The sequence below is a fragment of the Cornus florida genome, unplaced genomic scaffold (assembly GCF_030987335.1).
Source record: "Cornus florida cultivar Cherokee Brave unplaced genomic scaffold, ASM3098733v1 CherokeeBrave_3.0.0_Hap2_Chr03, whole genome shotgun sequence".
Lineage (NCBI taxonomy): Eukaryota > Viridiplantae > Streptophyta > Magnoliopsida > Cornales > Cornaceae > Cornus > Cornus florida.
Window position 1 is genome coordinate 3,756,606 of NW_026775573.1, and position 22,906 is coordinate 3,779,511.

At 36.5% G+C, this 22,906-nt stretch overlaps 3 protein-coding genes across 3 annotated transcripts; 1 reads left to right on the forward strand and 2 right to left on the reverse strand.

Annotated features, from left to right (window-relative positions):
* Positions 1–297: 297 nt before the first annotated feature.
* On the reverse strand, positions 298–15,380 carry LOC132299106 (peptidyl-prolyl cis-trans isomerase FKBP43-like). The gene is made up of 13 exons (XM_059795564.1): positions 13,964–15,380; positions 13,343–13,416; positions 12,894–13,126; positions 4,284–4,423; positions 3,302–3,680; positions 2,752–2,991; positions 2,379–2,615; positions 2,004–2,243; positions 1,323–1,596; positions 1,065–1,152; positions 934–975; positions 762–810; positions 298–655 (listed from the first exon to the last, which is right to left on the reverse strand). The coding sequence occupies exons 1-13, from the start codon at positions 13,974–13,976 to the stop codon at positions 574–576; spliced, it is 2,091 nt and encodes a 696-aa protein (XP_059651547.1). The 5' UTR covers positions 13,977–15,380; the 3' UTR covers positions 298–573.
* Positions 15,381–16,365: 985 nt separating this feature from the next.
* Positions 16,366–21,826, forward strand: LOC132299109 (glutathione S-transferase 2-like). The gene is made up of 10 exons (XM_059795567.1): positions 16,366–16,398; positions 16,504–16,621; positions 16,758–16,814; positions 16,969–17,054; positions 17,169–17,240; positions 17,798–17,851; positions 17,947–18,022; positions 19,481–19,542; positions 19,855–19,914; positions 21,464–21,826. Exons 1-10 carry the CDS (start codon positions 16,381–16,383, stop codon positions 21,560–21,562), a joined length of 702 nt encoding a protein of 233 aa, XP_059651550.1. The 5' UTR covers positions 16,366–16,380; the 3' UTR covers positions 21,563–21,826.
* Positions 21,827–22,140: 314 nt separating this feature from the next.
* LOC132300954 (uncharacterized) lies at positions 22,141–22,830 on the reverse strand. Its single transcript, XM_059798255.1, has one exon. The coding sequence runs from the start codon at positions 22,828–22,830 to the stop codon at positions 22,141–22,143; it is 690 nt and encodes a 229-aa protein (XP_059654238.1).
* Positions 22,831–22,906: the final 76 nt, after the last annotated feature.

Below are 22,906 nucleotides of genomic sequence, written 5' to 3' on the forward strand. Positions count from 1 at the left end.
ACTTTCATTCTATTCAATCACTAAGACGAAAAACTATTATCTAAAAATTAAATAAAACTGTAAATTTTGGTAGGATAGATTATAAGGATCACCCAACCACTAATTGACCGGTGATTGATCCCCTCGACCAAAAGGAACTGATTAGCAAATTTGCTTTAACAGTGGAAATAACTCCTTACAGAAAATATATATCTTTAAATGGTTTAAAAAAATCAAAAAAATTCTCTTGTCTATACTGTCGCTACCACTATTATAAAATAAAGCAAGGAAATTAAAATAATAATAACAGCAAAGAAGTTTTGAATCACAAATGAGGCTCATCCTATCATATAAGAATTAAGATTACCCATCACCATGTTGCAGTTTTGAATCACAAAACAGAGAGCTCATTTCTATCATACAACTAATAGCTCATTTCTACCATACAACTACCCCTCGCCATATTGTAGCTTGAAAAAAAACAAAAAACAAAAAACCAATATAGCTCATTTTGTCATAAAATGATCTCCCCACCAATCTAGCACAAAAATGAGCTCTTTTTCAGGTTAAATCTACAACAACGAATCAGTTGAATCAGCGGACATCAACCAATTCAACTTCATATACCAGCCAAGAATTTGGTGGTATATTCTCACCAGCTCCTTCACTTCCATATCTGCAAATCACGAACAATAGAAAGTGTCATCCAAGGGAGATTAAAAACCAAGAAAGAAAACATAAACCTCAGAAGATATTTCTTAGCAAGATATTCAATAATATACCCCATTGATGGTGGGATAAAGAGCCTTCTTTTCTCACCAACTCGCATACCTGAGAATTATGCACAAATAAGGTTAAGGTTATAATTACAGCTAACCTTGTGAAATATAAATAAACAGAAATAAGTATAAAATGGAACTTGAGAGAATTGATTTGAGTCATTCAGGTAACTACCATCAAGACCAACATTCCATCCGTCTATAACTTTTTCAGTACCTGCATGAACAACATGGAAGGACTTGGTAAAATATCCTGGCTATATATATATATATATATATATATATCTTATTTTGTCATGTTAATACCTAGGCGAAACTTATAGGGCGGTTTGCCAATATTCGAGTCAATAACTTTTCCGTTCTCCCTTAGCTTACCAAGGTAATTGACTTTGACCTGAAACAAATAAGTGTGTATTAAATTAACATATATGTACGTGTGGGTGCTCCTCTCTACAATATGGTCCAAGTTAATCTTCCGGTTCATGATCTTGACTTGGATGACTATATACACCAATAATCATTCAAAACAGTATGATCATTAAGTCGGTTAACAAACAAACTTGCCTTTTTCCCTGGAGCAGCCATTTTGCCATCAGGTTTACCCATTTCTAGCTCTTCAATAATTAATCCATTAGACAAGGTTCTTGTTTGAGATAACTTGGCATCTGAATTCTTATCCCCGGATTCCAAGCTGGACTTGTTCTTTTCTCCTGTTGACAACATAGGTACATCCACATTCACATTTTCCTCCAGCGTTTTACTCTTCCTTTTCTTCTTAATTTTCTTCTCCACAGACTGGTATCCACCAGCTAACTGCTCTGAGTCAATTTTGATAGTCCTGCACATAATGTAGAGTTAAATTTTTCTATAACAATCAGAGAAAAAATAATATATCTTAAATATACGATATGAAAGGTAGCAGAGAAAATGACTGTTTCAGCAGATGAGGACAAGAATGTATGAATGTACAGACAGGCACCCACTATAGGAACCGCAGATGGACAAAGATTGACAAGTGGGCTGCAATAGTCAGAGCTATTGCATATGTTTCAAGTGAAGAGATAAAAATGGACATTGGGAGGGTAAAAACGCTCTATCTGGTTTCAAGTAGAATGGTTGTAAAACTAACGCTTCAGATATACATTTCCTCACTCTGCAAGGAAGGACAGGGTGGGTGGTTGATGATGTCACAACAAAAACGAGGATCTAATCGGAACTTAAGGGGAGAGAGGAGAAAAATCTCACTTATCATTGGATGGCTTCTGATCTTGTTCAATTCTATCTGGCGGAGCCATGCCCCTCTTACCAATCTCTGCGTCATCCTGCTTTACTTGGCCTTCATAGAGAATATTACTATGGTTTGCACTGCTAACCTCAAGAGATTTCCCCTCGGCCCGATCTTTCCTTCTCTTCTTCCACTTTGTGCCATTTTCAGAGCCCACTTCAGCAGAAGACAGCAAGGAATTATATGACGAGTCAGTTCCCCTGCTTGAGCATGTCGTATCAAGTGGACACAAACAGAATCATCAAAAATATCCAATGTTTCCATGTCTGTACTTATGCACGCATCATGCTGAATCAATTAGATGTCACAGCTTTACAGGAACTGATAATACTCACTTATTAGTGGCTGGCTTCGGTTTGTTCTTATTTCTCACAAGCTCATGGTCCGTGGTATTACCCTTTGCTTCATCTTGATGGGTTTTATACTCTTCAAGGGCACTGCAATGTCTAGAACTATTGGACTCCAGAGTTTTTCCCTCAGATCGTTCTTTCCTTTTCTTCTTAGGCTTTGTACAGATTCCAGTGCCCAATTCAGTAGAATTGGACAAGGAATTATATGTCAGGTTTGATCCTCTGCTCGGTATGTCATATAAGACGAAGAAAAACAATGATCAAATAACAGAATTACCAATGAGATACAATGTGTGTATATGCACTCTTGCATGCAATATTTTAGATTCAACATCCAAATAGAGACTATAATACTCACTTATCAGTGGCTAGCTTCTCATCTTGTTCATTTCTAACAAGCAGATACTGGCTGATACTCTCAGTGTTTGCCTCTTCGTGCTGCATTTTATCCTCATTGAACGCATTGCTAACATTAATACTACCAATTTCAGGAGTTTTTCCCTCACTGTGTACTTGTTTTTTCTTCTTTGGCTCTGAGTCATTCTCAGAGCTCACTTCATCACATGGCTGCATAGAACTATATTGCGGGTCCCTTTCCCTGCTTGATACACCAAATGATATGAACAGAAGCAATGAAAAGAATGATCAGCAAAATTCTCCAAGTGACACAGTTATGCAAAAAGATGTCCACGCATGCATCACTACAATTCCCCAATACGAGTATATGCTAGTGATTTCAAGGCTTGTTTCTTTAAGTTTAATAATTTATGGATTATCAACTTCTTTGTTCAGAGATGGTCAGTCTCCATAAACTTCAAACAAGAAGAGCCAAAAGGAACTACTGGGATTAGGAACTAGCCAATTCATGCAGAGAATATGTCGTGACTGATCAGTTATAAAGCACTCACCTTTCTGGCTCACCATCTATAACTACATTAGGTTTTCCTTTTGATTCAATGACAGGAGTGCCATCATCTTCAGTCTTTGCACATGTGCCATTGTTTTCTGTCTTGTAGCCCGTCTCACCTATTACCCTGTCAGCATTTTCTTCTGCTCTCAATACCACATTTGTCTCATTTGATTTACACTTGTATAGAGATGGAATGGGGCAATTGTCTTCCCCTTCACTTTCTGGTCCTGGAACATTCCTACTACCATTGCCAATTTTTTTCTGTAAAAAACTACTGTCATCATCTGACTCAACAGACTGGCATTTCTTCTTAAGTCGTTTACGGCTGCCTTTCCTGTCCTTTGGCTTCTTGTTATCCAGCATCTCCTCATCAACCACTGGAATCAGAAGCAATGTATCTCAGACAGTTAAAAAAAAAAAAGATAAAAAAAAAAAAAAGAAGCCCTCAAAATAGAAATTGCTTAATAAATGCACTATTCTAATGAACATGGACCACGCAAAATCAATTTATGCAACAGAAAAAACAAAAAACTTATCTCATTCGGGTTGAGGCATGTCTAAATTATTGGAAAGGAAAACCTTCCATTAAGATCATGCAGAGTTGAATTTTATGCAGATCATCTAACTATGATTCGCTAATAGAGTTGTAAAATCTGTTAACATCTAGATTCTGATTCAATAGACAGGAACAAGCTTTGCAATGGGTGTCACCCAAGTCCAAACAAAGGCACTGGACTTCTTACCATATATATTTTTTTGATAAGTCTTCTTACCATATTTGAAGTAGCACAAAGTATAAGTGGATTATAATAGCAAACAAAACAAAAATCAAGTAATTAGACGATGTGATGTGTAAAACATATAGAATTTCCTCCACATTCTTTCAATAGAAGGCTATAAAGTTAATAAGACAGAGTTAATTAATAATCACAATTGTGGATTTAATAGGATAAAGGATGTGTATCAGGTGCAGAACAGACCTCCATCACTTGAAACGGGCGAATGTGGGATAACTTTTGCATCACTATCATCAATAAAACTATCGTCGTATTCGTCTTCATCACTGCGATGATTAGATTCCTCTGTCTCAGTGTTTGCAATATCCTCCCCATAGGAATCTCTTTGCAATCATGGTAAAGGAAAAGTAGATACATAGCAACCAAAACAAAGAGAACACTTGAATAAATGGACAATGATCTAGCTCATTTTTCTGATACAAGTGTAAGCAGAAGGATAAAGATATTCCTCATAATAGAATTGTCACAAGTCACCAACATTGTTAGGGATAAATATGTAAAAAACACCCAAGACCCTGTGCAATTGTGTAATCAAAGAAAGTGTTTGAAAATCAGAAGCGCAATCAAGAACGCAGGGGTTTAACTGGTTCGGCGAGAGGAAAAAAACAAGACAATGCTGGTATTGTAATATTCACCATTTTGACCATCCATATTCCATAAGATAATCTGGTTAAATCTATTACAACCTGTATCTTACAACTCAATAAAAAAAACTCAAAGCCATTGCTGCACTGCAATCCATTAGTCTCTCACATGTCATGGCAACTAGGGATGTAACAGGGCAGGTTCAAGCAGGCCACCCTATCCCAAACCAGCTCCACCCCTCATAGGCCCTCGGTCCTAGATTGGGTCACCCCACTATGCATACTATTTAAATAAAAAAGTCCGATCTTTGAATAAATTGATGGTAAAGTTTTAGAAGAATCTACCTATAAACAAATATTTTACAAACAACTAGGAAAAAAATACTTTACAAACATAATCATAAATATTCTTACATATAAAATAATAATAATAATCTTAACTTCGTAGTTAAAATTGTAAATTGGCATGAAAAAAAAGGCTTTAGTTAATAATAGAGGTGGTTTTCACTCTTTTCCCATAACTAACCTAATTAGAATGCACCCAAACCCAAGGCGAATTAAATTGACATCCCTAATGGCGAGGCCCATGATCATTGAGCCTTGATGCACACACACACACACACATATTGGTTATATAAAAACACTGCTACACCAAGGGAGAAAAAGAATGTCTTAAGGGAGAGTCCAACTCCCACCGTATATTGGTACTCAACGATGAAAATTCACCAATAACATACTAAGAAAGAACCATGGATTGAACTCGTGATTATTACTATCTCTAATGACCAACTTGACAAATCTTCAACTTGATGGTAAAACCACCCATACAATGCCAACCCATCACCTCCACCTAGGTGATTATCCCCCACATCAATACACCATGAGAATACTCAGTGGGAAAACCCATGATTCACTTTCTAATCTGAAAACTCATCAAACTAAACTAATCCAATATCCGCTTGTAGACATAATGCACTACTACAATCACGGTAGCAACACAAGTTCTATGCTTGACTCCAACCATGACTACTAAAGCAACTCCGATACATCTGTTGAATTATAATGTTGTTTCAAGATTCTCTACCTGAAACTAGATACATCCTATGCCACCGAAATACTTAACCTGGAAGCACCACAAGAAATCCATCAAACATCTTGCACACCAACTATGGTATAAATTTGAAAGGAAAGAAATATGAAATAAACCTTTTCTCTATTTTAGCTCACAATTCATAAGTTTACACGGATTCTCTTTATAGGAGAGAATACACGCACAAAATCAGAAAACTTATTACAATAACTAGCTGGTCTAATTAATAATTTCCTAATTTACAGCATTTGACCAATATTCTATTTACAGCAAATATCCTCCAAATATTATATTTACAGCTAATAATATTTGGTAGTATTGCTATCGAATCTTTCTTTTTCAACACTCCCCCTCAAGCTGGTTTGAAGACATCCTCTACAGCCAGCTTGCCAATTAGTCTGTCGAACTGTCTTGTAGGAAGTCTCTTTATAAGCACATCTACAACTTGCTCGGTAGTAGGAATGTACGGCATACAAATCAATCTGTTTTCGAGCTTTTCCTTGATGAAGTGTTTGTCTACCTCCAAATGCTTTGTTCTGTCATGAAGCACTGGGTTGTGAGCGATTGAAATAGCAGCTTTATTGTCACAGTACTATTTCATAGGCAACGAATTAGAGACATTTAATTCTTCCAATAGTCTCTTAATCCATAACACCTCACAAATTCCATGAGCAACTGATCTAAACTCAGCCTCTGCGCTGCTTCTTGCTAACACATTCTGTTTTTTACTCCGCCAAGTGACAAGGTTACCTCCAACAAAGGTGCAGTAGCTAGAAGTTGATCGTCTATCAATAGCACTCCCAGCCTAATCCGCATCAGTATAGGCTTCAACTTGCAAATGCCCACGGTTTTTTAACAGTAGACCTCTTCCAAGGGTCCCCTATAGGTATCTGAGAATTCTGTAGACTGCATCAAAGTGTTCTCGTCCAGGTGAATGCATAAATTGGCTAACTGCAAAAGCTATACATGGACGTGTATGTGACAAGTAGATCAGTATTCCAACAAGTCTTTGATACTGCTTTCTATTCAGAACATCTTCATCTTTAGAAGGCTGCAGCTTAAGGTTGGGCTCAATGGGTGTCTCGGCTGGTTTACATCCTAGCAGACCTGTCTCACTAAGTAAATCAAGAACATATTTACGTTGATTCACAAATATACCTTCTTTGGATCTAGCAAACTCTATTCCAAGAAAGTATTTTAATGCACCCAAATCCTTGATCTCAAAGTCAGCTGCAAGTCTCTTTTTCAGTCTCTCCAATTCTTCATTCTCATTACCAGTCAAGACTATATTATCCATATAGACAATTAAGACTGCAACCTTGCCTTCTTTACTGTGTTTGTAAAACATGGTATGGTCAGCTTGGCTCTGACAGTAGCCACAATTCTTCACAGCTCTCCCAAATCTCTCAAACCAAGCTCTAGGGGACTGTTTGAGACCATATAAAGATTTTTTCAGTCTACAGACTTTATTAGGTCCCAATTTTCCCTCAAACCCAGGTGATAGATTCATAAAGACCTCCTCCTCAAGATCTCCATTTAAAAAGGCATTTTTTACATCTAACTGGTGTAATGGCCAACTGAAATTCACAGCCAAAGATAACAAAATTCTGATTGAGTTTATCTTGGCTACAGGAGCAAAAATTTCCTAATAATCAATTCCACAGGTCTGGGTGAACCCTTTTGCTACTAGTCTTGCCTTGTACCTCTCTGTGATACCATCAGCTTTACATTTCACAGTAAAGACCCACTTGCAGCCTACTGTTCTTTTCTCCTTACGTAAATCAACTATCTCCCAAGTACCACTTCTTCTAAGAGCATTCATCTCTTCTATCACTGCTAACTTCTAATTCGGATCATCAAGAGCTTCCTGAATGTTTCTCGAGACAAACAAGTGTGAGATTTTTGAGGTAAAAACCCTACGAGTATGAGAGAGTTTTTCATAAGAAAGGTATTTGGCAATGGGATATTTTGGATTTGGATATTTGATTCGAATACCTTTCCTAACAGCTATAAGAATATCAAGGTCTAATGGTTCTTGGTTAGGAGAAGCAACAGGAACTGAAGATGAGTTAGGAACAGAATTACCTATGATATCTGAAGGTCCAGTTCCCGAAGGTCGAGATTGATCATTTCCAAGAGGAATAGGCTGACTTTGACTCTTTTGATGAGGTATTCTCCGAGTATAAACCAGAGGCTCAGTATTGGGAACTTTTGTGCCCGGTTGTAGTGATTCTTCCCCTGTTTCAGATACAGTAATGTTTGGCACTATATGACTAGGATTCCCTTCATTGTTTTCATTGGTTTTATCACATTGTTCCTGACTTTGAATTTCGGGAATAACAGTAGGATGAGGTGAAATAGTCAAAATCACATTTGGTAAAGGAGTAAGAAATAAATCCCAAAAAAATTCTTCCATCACCCCCCATTCTCCCCTTGAAGAGAATTTTTGTGAAAGTAGGATTTATTTTCAAAGAAAGAGACATCCATACTCACATAAAATTTTCTTGTTTAGGGATTATAGCACTTATATCCCTTTTGATTAGAAGCATACCCTATGAAAACACATTTTTTAGCTCGAAGACCAAGTTTGGACCGAGTATTATTGGGTATATGAACAAAAGCTATGCAGCCAAAAACCTTTAAAGGTAAATCCGAGTATATCCTTGATAATGGAAAAATTCTTTTGAAACATTCTAATGGCATGCTATATTTTAAAATACGTGTTGGCATTCTCCCCAAAGATATTTTGGAACATTCATTGAAAACATTATAGCACGAGCCACTTCAAATAAATGTTTATTTTTTCTTTCAGCAATTCCGTTTTGTTGAGGGGTATCCACACAAGTAGACTGATGATGGATACCATTTTCTTTCAAAAAACTCCCCAAAATTTCATCAAAATACTCGGTTCCATTATCAGTGTGAAAAAATGCTAATTTTTGCTTGAAACTGAGTTTCAACCATTGTGTAAAAATTCTTAAAAAAAATTTCAACCTCAGACTTTTCATTCATCAAATAAACCCAACATAAACAGGTATGATCATCTATAAAAGTAACAAACCATTTTTTCCTAGAGATAGTAGTGACTCTTGAAGGTCCCCAAACATCACTGTGTATTAAATAAAATGGTTTTGAAGAAGTATAAAGTTTTGGCAAATAAGTAGTACGATGACTCTTAGATAAGCAACAGCTTTCACAATAGAAAGATGAACAATCCAAACCTTTAAATAAAGTAAGAAACAAATGTTTAAGATATAAAAAGCTAGGATGTCCTAGTCTTAAATGCCAAAACATTATTTGTTCATAAACAGAGTTAGAACTAACACTACTAAGGCCCTGGGCCTTTTTATTACTGGAGAAGTCCCCATCAAAGTAGTAAAGTCCATCTATTATCTTAGCACTGCCAATCTTCTTCCCCGAGCTCTAGTCCTGAAATTCACAGTAAGAATTACACGACAATTAGATTCTTTGGTTAGTTTACTAATAGACAAAAGGTTACAGGCTAGTTTAGGGACATGGAGAACAGATTTAAGATCTATATTCTCGAATAATTTTATCAAACCTTTTCTTGCAATAGGTGAGAAACTACCATCTGCAATTCTAATTTTTTCAAGGCCAGAACGTGGTGAGTAAGTGCTAAAAAGTTTGGAAAGGCTGGTCATATGATCAGAGGCTCCAGAATCGATGATCCATGGAGTATAATTTAAACAACAAGAAAGGGCATTAAGTGCATTACCTGTTTGTGCAAGAGAAACACTAGGAATACCAGATGAGGAATTAAATTTCAGCAGCTTCAGAAGGTGATCCATCTGCTCCTTGCTTAAGGGACTTGTCTCAGCTTCATTGGCAGTAGGAACCGCACGCCAATTTTTGTCACCAGGCTTGTTACTTTTCCAATTTGCTGGTTTTCCGTGGATTTTCCAGCAGTTAGGGCTGCAAATGAGCCAAGCCAAGCCGAGCTGAGCTTTACCTTACTCGGGCCCGGCTCGCCAGTTTCAGGAGGGTGCTCGGGCTCAGGCGAGCTTGGCCAAACTAGGCTCGGCTCGCCAATATTTTGGCAAGCTCCGGCTCGAGCTCGCCTTCAAACCAAAAAATAAAAAATAAAAATAAATAAATAAATAAAAACACACGAAAGCTTCAGATTTGATAGTGTTTTGATAATGGATTGAAGAGCATTAGCTTCTGATCTCCCCAACACTAAAACGGGATTCACACATCAGGATCCAAAGAAAGATTGGAGAGAGAGGTCTATTGGAAACCCTCACTGTAAGAGGGAGGAAGCCATGATGTATCGATGTTGAAAGGGATGGGATGTTGCAAGATTTGTTTAGGGTTTCATAACAGATATTGCAGAGATTTGTTGGAGACAGTCGCCAGGTGCTAGAGAGGAAGAAGAGAGGTGTGATGCTGCGAATTTTGTTGCGGCTACTGTACTGAATTAGGGCAGAAAATCCAACGTGATATAAAGAGAGAGATATTTACATATATATATATATATATATATATATATATATATATATATATATAATGATGATGATAGGGTTAGGTTAAGTAGAGTTAGGCTTAAGGTGATATAAAATTGGGCTTAAAGTTAAATGAAATTGGGCTTTATATGTATTTAGATTGGCGAACTTTATATTAAATGGGCCACACAATTGTATATAAGTATAAAATAAAATAAAAATTAATAATTTTACGAAACGAGCCTGTTCACGAGCCTAACGAGCCGAGCTTAGCGTTGCTCAAGCTCGGTTCGTTTACTAAACAAGCCTAAAAAATGCGCTCAAGCTCGGCTCGTTTACTTCATGAACGAGCCCGAACCGAGCTTTTAACGAGCCGAGCCAGAGCTGTTCACGAACTGCTCGGTTCATTTGCAGCCTTACCAGCAGTTCTCCCAAGTATGGCGCGGTTTGTTGCAGAAGTCGCACCAGACCCGTGGCTTCTCTTCAGGTTTTCGCTGAAAATTAACTGCTTTATTAGCAGCAGTCTCGGCAACAATAAGGGCAGAACTCTCAACAGGTCCGTTGGTAGTTTTCTTCCCCAACATTACATATTTGCGGCTCTCTTCTCTTCGAACCTCAACAAACACCTCGCCAATTAGAGGAAGTGGAGTCCTGCCAATGATCCGTCCCCATACTTCATCAAATTCCACGTTGAGCCCAGCAAGGAATTTGTAAATGCGATGAGCCTCCACGGTCTGTTTGTAGTGATTGGCATCTTCAGTGGATTTCCATTCATAATCATTGAACAGATCCATGTTCTGCCAAAGACGCTTCAATGAATTGAAATACTTGGTGACCGAGTCTTCTCCCTGCCAAATCTCACGAAGTTTTAGAGTCAATTCGTAGATCTGAGACTAATTTCCCAAATCAGAGTACATCTGATTCACGTTGTCCTAGAGCTCCTTGGCCGTGGAGTTGCACATATAGTTGGAGCTAATATCATCATCCATGGAATTCACAAGCCAAGTCATCACCATTGAATTTTCTGCATCCCAGGTCACGTACGTTGGGTCCTCCAATGTTGGTGCCTTCTTGTCTCCCATCAGGTATCCGATCTTTCCCCACCCTCTGTTTTACATTCGAACGGACTGGGACCACTGTAAATAATTGTCACTATTAAGGCGAATATTGGTGATCTGAACCGAGTGAGAATCGGTATAGGGGGCTTGGGTTACAGGATTGGTTGGCTGGGTTGTGACAGGCGATGGAGGAAACGTCAGACATGGCTGATCAGCAAAGAAATTATGCAGAAAAGAAAATTAGGGTTTTTTTTTTTTTTTTTTTTTTTTTTTTTTTTTTTTTTTTTTCTTAGGGTGGCTCTAATACCATATAAATTTAAAAGAAAAGAAATATGGAATAAACCTTTTCTCTATTTTAGCTCCCAATTCACAAGTTTACACGAGTTCTTTTTATAGGAGATAATACACGCACAAAATCAGAAAACTGATTACAATAACTAGCTGGCCTAATTAATAATTTCCTAATTTACAGCATTTGACCAATATTCTATTTACAACAAATATCCCCTAAATATTATATTTACAGCTAATAATATTTGGTAGTATTGCTACCGAATCTTTCCTTTTCAACATATGGAAATATGATACCGGTTGTTAGGAATGTATACGCACAATACCCTAAAGATCATGTAAAAATTTACGGGCAAAAGTGCATGAGGCCCCAGCCATTGCAGGGTTTGGGGAAGGGTTAGGAATAAACAGCCTTATCTCCGCATGCAGAGAGGTTGTTACCTTGTTTCAAACCCTTGATCTCCACGTCAAAAATGGAGCAACCTTACCTCCAAGATCATGTGCAAGTGTGAAATCAAAGAAGTGAAGAAAAATAAACAAAACATGTCACAAGCAAGAACAAAGGTTACATTATTCGACAAAGAACTACATCCATGGGGCAAACTAGTAAGGAAGTAGTTCAATACAAACTTGAAAAGTACAAATTTTGTGGATTAACTATCCTTGAAATAAGCTGGTGAATACCACAAACATCTCTCTAATTTGCTTAAGAATTCCAAACCGTTGTAAACTGCAGTTCTTGACTTCATTGCAACCTGCTATCAAATACATGATAGTATGTAATATGTATGCTGGACCAACTTGTAATAGCAAGTCCAACCATCCACGAGCCTTGAAATTTCTGCATGAGTTATTACATCAAGAAAGGAAGAAAGTCTCTTTGGAAGAAATCAACTCCCTAGACCCAGCACCACAATGGGGTGCCACACTATATCCCACTCTCTCGCATTTGCAAGAACCTCTTTCTTTTCTTAACTGTGCGGGACATATTTTAGTAGCTCCCAAAAATACCCTTCAAAAATAAAAAGATTTAATAAAGAACTATAGGTGGTATTTTGCTCTACTAACCCAACCAACTGCATAACATGGTAGGAAAAACTCTCTTAAAATGTGAAAATAGTGAAAATAGTGGTCTAAGAAAAAAGGTAAGATGGTGGTCGTGGGAGTCATAATAAGAACCCAAGATTCATGACAGTTCATTGATGATGTGTAGCACTTTGTTGGTTATGCATAGCATTGCAAGAAAGTAATCAAATATATAAAAAGTCAGATGAAAGACAATAATCTTATAAATGAACAAAAGATACGTATCATCATTTAAATTTGAATGCCGGCTATTTCCCACATAGTAACCAGTGAGGTGAACACTTCGAGGACCAATAACTGAGAAAAGAACTTCATCAGCCTCCTCAAATTCCAAATCCAAATGGCAAGACTCAGTCTTATTGGGCAACAAAGCGCATAGAAAAACAGGGCTCTTATCTCCTACATTACACTGAACTAAACTCTTCTTTGTCGAGGAACCGATTCCCAATGTCGCCTAAGAAATAACAATATATCAGATTAACTACACAATAATATCACAGTTCATAAAATCTCAAAATTTCCGCAAATTTGAAATATAACACATAAAGGGTGTAATAAATCACTCAAAGAACCTCAAATACAAGCAATAAATAAATAAATAAATAATATTAAGCAATAAACCAATAAAGAAACTATATAGCAAATACAAAGTTTCTCAGTAAGTAAACACCTGGGAAATGTGGAGTTTTCCTCTCGCTATATCAAACAAATGACTGAACGGTTTACCGGGTTTAACTTCAATTCCTGAATGGACAAATTATATTAAATGAATCTTAGCACTCTTAATAGATGAACACCAATACATACGGAGTCAAAAGAACACGCGCACATTGATTATCTGCAAATAAGCGATTATAAAAATAACAAAAGAAATAAAACATACACCAACTGGCCAGTGGCCTAACGGTATCAGCCTTTGGGAGGTCAGGATTCAAGTCTCCAAAGAGACAAGGGTGTGTGAGTACTAGGAAAAAAAAAAAAAAAAGCATCCTGTTATTGGTTGCTGACGAAACATTTTCAGGAAACATAAAACTCAATTCGGACAATACAATTAGCTGACTTAGACACGATTCAGTGTTTTACATATTTTTAATTTCATGTCTACAATGATAGAAATTGCGATATGATAAAAATCTCCTTCTGTTTTCCGTTCTCGTTCTTTTTCTTAGCAAGCAAACAAAGTTCTGATAATCTGTATAACTCAAACGTAAATATACAAATTTACACATACAAAAATATGATATAATGTATAAATTACATACAAATATAGGTATTTAGAGAGAGCGCTAACCCCAAAAAGCCATCCTTCAAGCTGAATCGTTCGAGGTTTAGACGAAGCCCTAACGAACGGCATACGAGGGTTTCTCTCTTAAACCATGTGTGTGTATAACTGTGTATGCACTCGTTTAAACGACGACTATTCGGAGGTGGTGAGTGGGGACCACCTGCGTGAGGAGTGAACATGTTGGATTGTGGGACCTTGCGCGCCAATTAGGTAAGCGCGGGAGAAGCGACAGTAAAAAGTATCATTTGTTTCAATTTTCTTTTTTCTTTTTTTTTTTGGGTGAATTACAGTCATCATTTTACACATAAATTAACATTTTAATTTTTAATTTCACTTATATTTAAATTAATAGTTAATATTTCACTTATATTTCAAATGTCAACTATGTCAATTTTTTTTTGTGACTCATAATACTTTTGAGATATTAAATAATTATACTACCATTTGATCTCTTGTTAACTATTTTTGTAACCAAACTACCCTAACATACACCTTCCTCTTCTTTCTCCTCGAACTATTATCATCCCTAATTCAACCTTAAACAGAACTATCGGACCACCACCACCACCCAAAACAAACTCCTTAAAATTACACACATATATATCAATATAGATATATAAAACAACCAAACATATACACACACGCATATATGTATATAGATATATACACGCATACAAACAGCCACACGGGGGAGCCAAACAAGCGTCGGCCAGATCGATGATAGGGGTTTGGCCTTGAATATCCATTGTCAACAACCTCGTGCGGCACCAGATCGGTAGCAGTAGAGCTTGCTAAAAACATGGAGGGCAGTAAAAAAGCCGATGAAGCAAAGGGCTCCGTTGCCGGTGACGAACCAAGCTCCGTCGAATGGTTCTGGCAGAGGAGCAGGGGGGCAGTCGAGCTAATCCGATAGGGTGGAGAAGGCCGAAGTCGGAGATCTTGAGGTAACCTGCTTCGTCAAGGCGTCTGCGGCAACAGTACTGACGAGTCGTCAATCACCGATGCGAGGCATAGCGCGGGCGCCAATTTGTGAATTCATTATTGCCGTCGCAAATCAGCTCCAAAATCACACACACAAGTCCAATCCCAACTCATCACTAATCGCCACCTCCATCACAACCACCATTGTCTTAAACGCTATTACCGTTATTTCCTTGTCAATTACCACCACCGAGGAGATGAGGGGTATGTCAAGATTATGATGGTTCTCAATTTTTTAATTAAAGACTGGATTTCGGCAAGGGGTATGAGGTGGTTGACGAGGAACACCACTGTCGTATATACATACAAAATGTTTTCTTTTTTTTGCTTTCTGGTGTGTGAAGTTGCAGAGACGGGTATGAAATGGGTTTGGTATGAAAATGAGTTTGTGGTTTGTGTGTTTTTTGATGTGTGAAGTTGAAATGATGGGGCTGAAAATGAAAATGAAAATCGAAGACGGGGATTTGATGGTTCAAGCACTGCGGCCAGCTGTGGCTGGTAATGAAGATTTTGACATTTACAAACAGTACGTATATATGTATATACACTGAGGGGCCTTTTTTTTCATTTAAGATTATATATATTTTGTATTAAAAAATTTGAGGGTAAAATGGTCAAATTGCATGTGTCAATGCCAAAAAGTAAATTGGGGTGTAAGTGAAAGTTAAAACCAAAATATTTATCTAACTAAAATATGACCTAACATCAGGAAATGTCGGTGTAATTTACTCTTTTTTTTCATATTTTTATTGAAAATTTTGATAGAATGTATGTTTTCCAACCACTAACCAAGTGACTTTAAAATTGAATTATATAGCAATAAAAAAACAAAACGTGGTAAAAGAATAAATAAATGTGACTTCACTAGAGGTCATTGAGTTTAATTAATAAATAAAAAATGTCACTTATCCGCACAAAAAAATTTAAAATGAAGAATGCCGAATTAATAAGTGGAATATAATGATCTAAAACTAGAATCTCAGCTGTGTAGTACACTTTAGCCAATTTTCAATTACACGCAAATATCCTTGCATTCGCAAATTTTTTTATATTTAATGGATAATAATCCACATTTTATTGTTCATTCTATCTATTATAATATTTAATGAAATTATTATAGTAAGAAATAAACAACTAAATCTTTGATAAATTAATTTCATTCTATCCATTTTAATAACTTCATCCGTTTGTTTATTTTTAAACCATCTCAAATCTTTTTATTTATTGAAATTTTATAAACTATATTAAGAATTTAGAACTTTAATAAAGACACAAAAGTCTATACCCATTCTCGATGTAGTCCAACTTTGCATCCGAACTCGTGGACCAACCGAATTTGACAGTTTGTCCACTTACAGGACAAAACGATGGCGTTTTATGTTTTAACTGTGTGAAGATTGGTTTAAATTATCGCTCTTCAACTTTACTCAATTCTCTCTACCATGGCCTCGGAAACACTGGTATTCTCTCTCACACGCGCGAACACACAAAATTAGGGTTCCGAACATCCAATATCCAAATGCACGATTCGATTTGTGTAGTTCTCTGATCAATTTGCGTTGCAGGGAAATCCTGGCGATTCCTCATCATCAACATTGTCTTCTTCGGCTTCGAAGCTCGTTCTGTACTCACACTGGCAAAGCTCGTGTGCGTGGCGTGTACGCTTCGCATTACAACTCAAAGGTTAAAATTGTACTATGTTTAGCCTAATTTTTGAATTTTGAGCTCCAATTAAGGCCGAATCGATGTAAATCTCTGTAATTTAAGCTTGTGTGCTGCACATATTAGTGTGTTTGACTTACTTAAATTGGATGCTTAGGACTCTATTATGAATACAAATCAGTCCATCTTGCAAAAGGAGAGCAGTTTACTCCAGGTGAATACATTAGTCACAATTTCAGTATAAGATCTTGGTTCGTACTGTCACTGTTCTTTCAAAAATGTTATTTATGCAAAAATAAGTCGGTGATTAATTACATAATTGTATATTTAATTGATAAAATTAATGAATGATGTGCCTGAGTTTGCAGAATTTGAGAAATTAAATCCACTTCATTTCGTTCCGGTCTTAGTTGACAGTGATTTGGTTGTTTCGGACTCACATGCAATCTTGCTGGTTGGTACTATTGATTGACTTCCAGTGTGTGGTTTTATTACGATTTCCTTTTCTATCAAATATTTATTTACATTTCTAAGCGAACGCAAATTATTGTTCTCGTTTTCTGGTTAGTATTTGGAAGAGAAGTATCCTCAAAATGCACTATTGCCCGTTGATCCTCGTCTAAGAGCTATCAATCTCCAGGTAGATCTGAAATCATTGTTTATTCTTCATGCTGAAGTGTATTCCTATAAAGACTCGCTGCATTATTTACACTGAGATTTTTCTTTTGGCATTGTGCAGTTGTATGTGGGATTAAAAAATGTACACTGAGATTAATGTCATGGATTCCTCTTTTGAATGTGCGTGTGTTACGTTAGTACTTAGTAGGCTCCTTTTTCATTAAATAATTAATCAGAAAATAAAGGGCCATGTGTCACATTCAGAAACGAAGGCTAATTAAAGTTGTTTGTAGTTAGAATTACTGGATTAAATGCACTCATGACAGTCAATGACTTTGACTGTGGAATCCATTGCAAAGGAGCCAATAAATAAAACTATTAAATATTGAAGCGTGTAGGCTACAAGAGGGATTCCTTCATTATGGGTCAATTTAAAAAAAAAAAAAATAGTGGATACGTTGAATCAGACACTCATTTTTGAATTTCTATGTCTTTTTGTGATGTATGATGATTTTCAAATAGATTTTTTTGTAGTGCGTGTCCACTATGCTAAGAGCTAAGAAGTATGTTATGTCACAGGCTGCAAGTATTGTCAGTTCCAGTATACAGCCCCTTCATATGTTGGCAGTGCTGGTATGTCTAGATTGCTTATGATTTAGAGTCACATATATATTACGGATTGAGTTGGTTACTTGCACTTAAATTTTGAATATATCCTCTTCATATAGAAGTATATTGAGGAAAAAGTTGGTCCTGAAGAGCGACTATCATGGGCTCAATACAGCATAGTGAAAGGTTTCAATGGTAAGTAAATATCTTTGTATTTCTAAGGTGTTCTCTTTCTATCTTTTTATTCATTTACTATTCTGTCTCATCGCCTTATCACGGTGGTTAAGTTTTCTGCTTAGATACCTTTGTTTTCCTGAAGGTTTTTTGTTAGAATTTAGTTGTTGTAGATTCATATTAACCACACAATATTAAACATTGAGTTTCAAAATAATGTGCCCTTGTCTTGGCCCTTGTTTATATATATATATGTTGATGACTTGATGTTTGGTATGGGATAGATAAATTGTTTTAATTTTCTCCAATTATATTTCCTCTGGATGATATCTACTTTGTTGATGACAAGATTCTGAATGACCTTGACCATCTCTTGAGATAACTTCATTCATGTAGTAAAGACCTTCATACTTTTGTTATATATATGTATATATTTTATTGATAAGTTTCATATTTTTATTATATTGGCACCCCGTTCATTTTTTTGGGTAGGTAACGAAGTTATACTAAATAATTTTCGCTGAAACCTACTTTGTTGGGTTGAAGCCTTATTGGTATCATATGCATAATACCATTACAGGTACTTGTTTCTTCAGTCACATCATTCTGTTGAGGTGAAGACGCATCCTTCTAAGCTGCTAGACTCAATAATAGGCACTAGTTGCTATTGGCAGGCTGGCAGCAACCCTTGAAAAATATATTTATTGTTTATTTATTATCTTTGTGCAAGTGAGTTTTACTTTGTCATTGAAGTGATATTTGGCAACTAAAACTAATGGTATGACTATATCAAATCACCAGATGTTATGTGGGTCACGTTGTTGATAGATCTCTTAGGTTCAACATGGAATACTTCCTATACACTCTGCATTAATAAATTTCTATTTTGCTGGCCTCCAATCCGGAACATTCTGCTGTAATGGACTGTTGGGATTTGTTGCTTGGTTTGTTTGGGATTCATTGGGTTATGCCTAGATCCTCCATAGGGTTGATTGTGGCTTGGAGAGGTTGTCCAGTGGGGGCTCTTATTCAGGATGCTTGGAGGGCTACGCCTCTGTGTGTGTGGTGGTGTATTTGGCTCGAGAGGAATAGGAGATATTTCGAAGGAAAGGAGATGCCTATTTCTATGCTTAAATTCTCTATGCTTTCCACTCTTTTTTGTTGGGTTTCAGGGAGATATTATAGATCTTTAGAGGAGAGTGTTGATTCTTTGGCCTCTTTGAAGGCTTAGAGGCTCTTTTTGGGCTTGTGTATTTCTCTTGGGATTCGCTCCCCTTTTGAGCGCTTTTTATACAATTTTAGTTATCTAAAAAAAAATTAATTAAAAGTTCTTTTGCTTCCAAGCTGTAGTTGTAATACCTCACTGAGTTCAAATCATAATAATGAGCTGAATGCGACCTGAAAGTTTTATTGCACTGGACTTGAATAAACTGAAACAGAAAGCATTTTTTCCTGACTATTTATACATCTTTTGTACAGCTCTTGAAAAGTTACTGAAAGATTTCACTGGCAGATATGCTACTGGTGACAAAGTTTACATGGTATCTCTCTAATACTTTGTTTTCTCTTTCACATTGACTCAAACAATTTATATATATATATATATATATATATATATATATTGTGCTACTGCAATTATAGAGGTTTGTTTCTGGAACTGTTTCACTGTTGTGCTTCTTGGTGTTATTTAATTAATAATTGTCATATATATATGATGCTTCACTGATTAGGAATTCCGAGTTGTTCTGATATTAGCCGATGCTTGATGAGGAAGAGGAAAACAGAAAAACAATTATGGTGTTTAAACAGAAAATATCTAAGAGCCAAGACTAACTAGGGGTTGTCATTTGCAGGCTGATGTGTTTTTGGCCCCGCAAATCGCTGTAGCCACTAAGAGGTTTAATGTTGACATGGTATGCCCTCTTCCCATTGCCGCCTTCCCCTCAGTCAAACACACACAGCACTGTACTATGTTTTTTCTATATCAGATACCAATACTCAATTCCATATAATGCTTAATAGCTATTGCTTCACTGTAAATTGTTTGTTTCTTGTTTTCTTGCTGCATATGGTGAAAGCATCTTTGTTTCCGACTTCCATTCATTCATTTTATCATTTCCAAATAAAGCCTAGACACAAAAGCATATAATTTCCCACCTAAGTTTAAGTGCTTCATTTCCTTAGTACCAGATTAATCTAAGTAAGATCATTTAAGAAACAGCTGCTGTGGAAGAATTATGAAAGGCTGTGCCAAGTCCACAACGAAGGTCTACAATATGGACAGACATAAAATAGTTATAATTAGGATTTCAGAGTATCCGTTTAGAAGGATTTGTCCATGCATGTGGAAAGGGTCTATTGTATATATTCATGAATTCCATGGGATATTAATTAGTTGGTGCGAAGAGTTGGTCAAATTAACATTTGCAGTGGATGGTTGAGAATAGAGGAGGAGGAATAGAAGACAATAAAATAGCTTTAAAATAAGTAGAATATCTTTAGAGAGTATTATAATAGCGTAAACAGGACATTGAAAGAGTTTCTGGAACTAGAGAGAGGACAAGGAATTGAATTTCATCTCATATCTTGATAAAATATATACCTATATGTAAATATAAAGGTAAGAGGTTAATGGGTATGAAATAAATTCGTTGAGTTTTAGGGAGAGAAGTTTGTCCTTTCTTACGTTACTTATATAGCAAGATAAACCAATCAAAAGGGAAAAAAAGAGGTATGACCTAAATTAAGCGGTCAACTAGTCAAAATGAGGTCAAATTTTGTACAAATATCTCAATTCCACCATTTCAGTGGATCTTGGTTTTCATTTTATAATACTTTTTGATAAGCAAGTCTTCATTTTTTAATATTATTTGGCAATATACACTAATTTTTCCAAGAGGTGGCGAGAATATTATTTCAAGGCCAAAGAGTAGGATCAGTGAAGATGGGAGCCAACTTGCAATCCCACATTTCTAGCAATCCTATAGGGAGACCACAAGGGTTTTGCCCTACAGAAATTTTTAATGTTGCCTAACTTGATTTAACATTTCTAGATCATCACAGCATAGGATTGTAAGATGCAGTTCAAAATTGTATACTTTTAGTCAAAGAGGTTCGGGTTGATCATGTTATCTTGCCTAGCATGCTAATTTCAACCCTACACAAATCCAACTTGACATGACTCACTGGCACCCCTAATTCTTGAATATTTAAAATAGATAGATTGCTAGTGAAACAAAAATCTTGTAATGCAGTATTGAAAGACAAAGAACAATTGACATTAAGTAAACATCCAACTACATAGGATTGCGTTTTGTCCATGGTTGCTTTCCAGAATTGCAATACAATGTGATAGAATGATCTCATTATTCTTCCAATATATGGCTTTCGGGATAACTACTCTATTTACCAGTTAACCCCTCAACTTTCATAAGATAAATAATTATGTGACTGTTTTTGCAGTCCAACTTCCCCACTTTAAGTGCTATATACGAGTCATGCAAGGCTTTACCAGAATTCCAAGCTTCTTTGCCCGAAAGACAGCCTGATGCTGTACATTAAGTCTGCTTTATCTGTGCATCTGAGACGCAATGAATCTGTATTTACACTATCAGCTTTATATGGTTTCTGGATTCTGGCGTTTATTCATGTATTTATATGGGAAGGCTGCCTTCCCCAATGCTAGCTTTGTTCAAAAGACTGCCACTTGAATGTGGAAAAAGGGAGTTTGTATCACCTAGACTAGATAAATGGAAGTGAAATTGTGTGTGTGTGTTTTTTGAGTGAACTGGAGTTAATGAATCCAGAAGATTGCCTTTTCCTTTTTGCACACGACTAACTTTTATGTTTTGTTTCCAAACTGGCTTTAAGCCATTGGTGTTCTCACAGCAAAATGTATACGGTTTCAATTCTTCGCAAAAACTCAACTCTAACTAAAATTTTTGCACAGGGAAGCAACATTCATTACATACTATTTACTAAGAGAGCTAAATTATCGTCATATAATTACAAGACAAAGACAGATTAGAAAAGTAAGCATTTTTATTCCCTCTTATAGGTAAGAAAAAATGAAAACTATCACAAATTACAATTTGTCATGAACAATTACATTACAAAGAAAATGATATGGATGATTCGAATCAATTGGTTGGAAACTCATAGTGACAAACCGGACAAAAGTAACTGGTCTCTAGCCAACGAAAAATGCAGTCTCTATGGTAGATATGATTGCACGGCAAATGAGTAACCATATCAAATCCAATACGAAACTCCTCGAAGCAGATGACACATTGATCCATGGAGGAACAACCGTCAAGTAGCATCTCCGTCTGTAAGGCCGCCACCGATGATTTTTTTGCCGGTACAGTCCGCACTACATCCTCTACCATTGAATCCCTTAGAGCCCTCCTCATTGGTGTCTCATCCGGATTCCTTAGAGCCCTCATTGGCATCACATCCGGCTTTATCACAATCGAGATGTCCATGATAAAAACAGGCACCGCAGTAGTACTGCGAATTATTGTGTCAATACTCGTCATTGCACGACAAATAGATAGAATGCGATTATGGTCTCCAAAGACTTCACTCGTCTTGATTCGAACTGTAGAGAGGAATTGATCCAGGATTTGAGAGAACAATGTTTCATCCAACAAAGATTCCGTCGAAATTGGGTCTGATTGTTTAATATCGATGTCATTCTCTTCTACGTCAAAGGCATTGTCATATGTAACTCTGTGAACTTTAGCTATCATGACAAAAGCATCCATTGTTTTATCTTCCACATGATAAATGCGTTTCTTCAGCCTCCATGAATGGGTTCGGATTATCATGTTTCGGGCAGAAAAATATTAATGAGAGAGAGATGAAGATGAGAAGTAAGGAGGTTAGGGTGGGGGAAAATGATAT

What these genes read in the sequence shown, in the direction of transcription:
- LOC132299106 (XM_059795564.1), bottom strand. An exon ending in GAGAAGCTAGCCACTGATAA is followed by an intron (nt 2,616 to 2,751) that starts GTGAGTATTATA and finishes CATACCGAGCAG; the next exon opens with AGGATCAAACCTGACATATA. An exon ending in TTTATCCCACCATCAATGGG is followed by an intron (nt 656 to 761) that starts GTATATTATTGA and finishes CGTGATTTGCAG; the next exon opens with ATATGGAAGTGAAGGAGCTG.
- LOC132299109 (XM_059795567.1), top strand. An exon ending in TAAGAGCTATCAATCTCCAG is followed by an intron (nt 17,241 to 17,797) that starts GTAGATCTGAAA and finishes GTTATGTCACAG; the next exon opens with GCTGCAAGTATTGTCAGTTC. An exon ending in CTGGTGACAAAGTTTACATG is followed by an intron (nt 19,543 to 19,854) that starts GTATCTCTCTAA and finishes TGTCATTTGCAG; the next exon opens with GCTGATGTGTTTTTGGCCCC.
- LOC132300954 (XM_059798255.1), bottom strand. Translation starts at nt 22,830, where the DNA reads ATGATAATCCGAACCCATTCATGGAGGCTGAAGAAACGCATTTATCAT.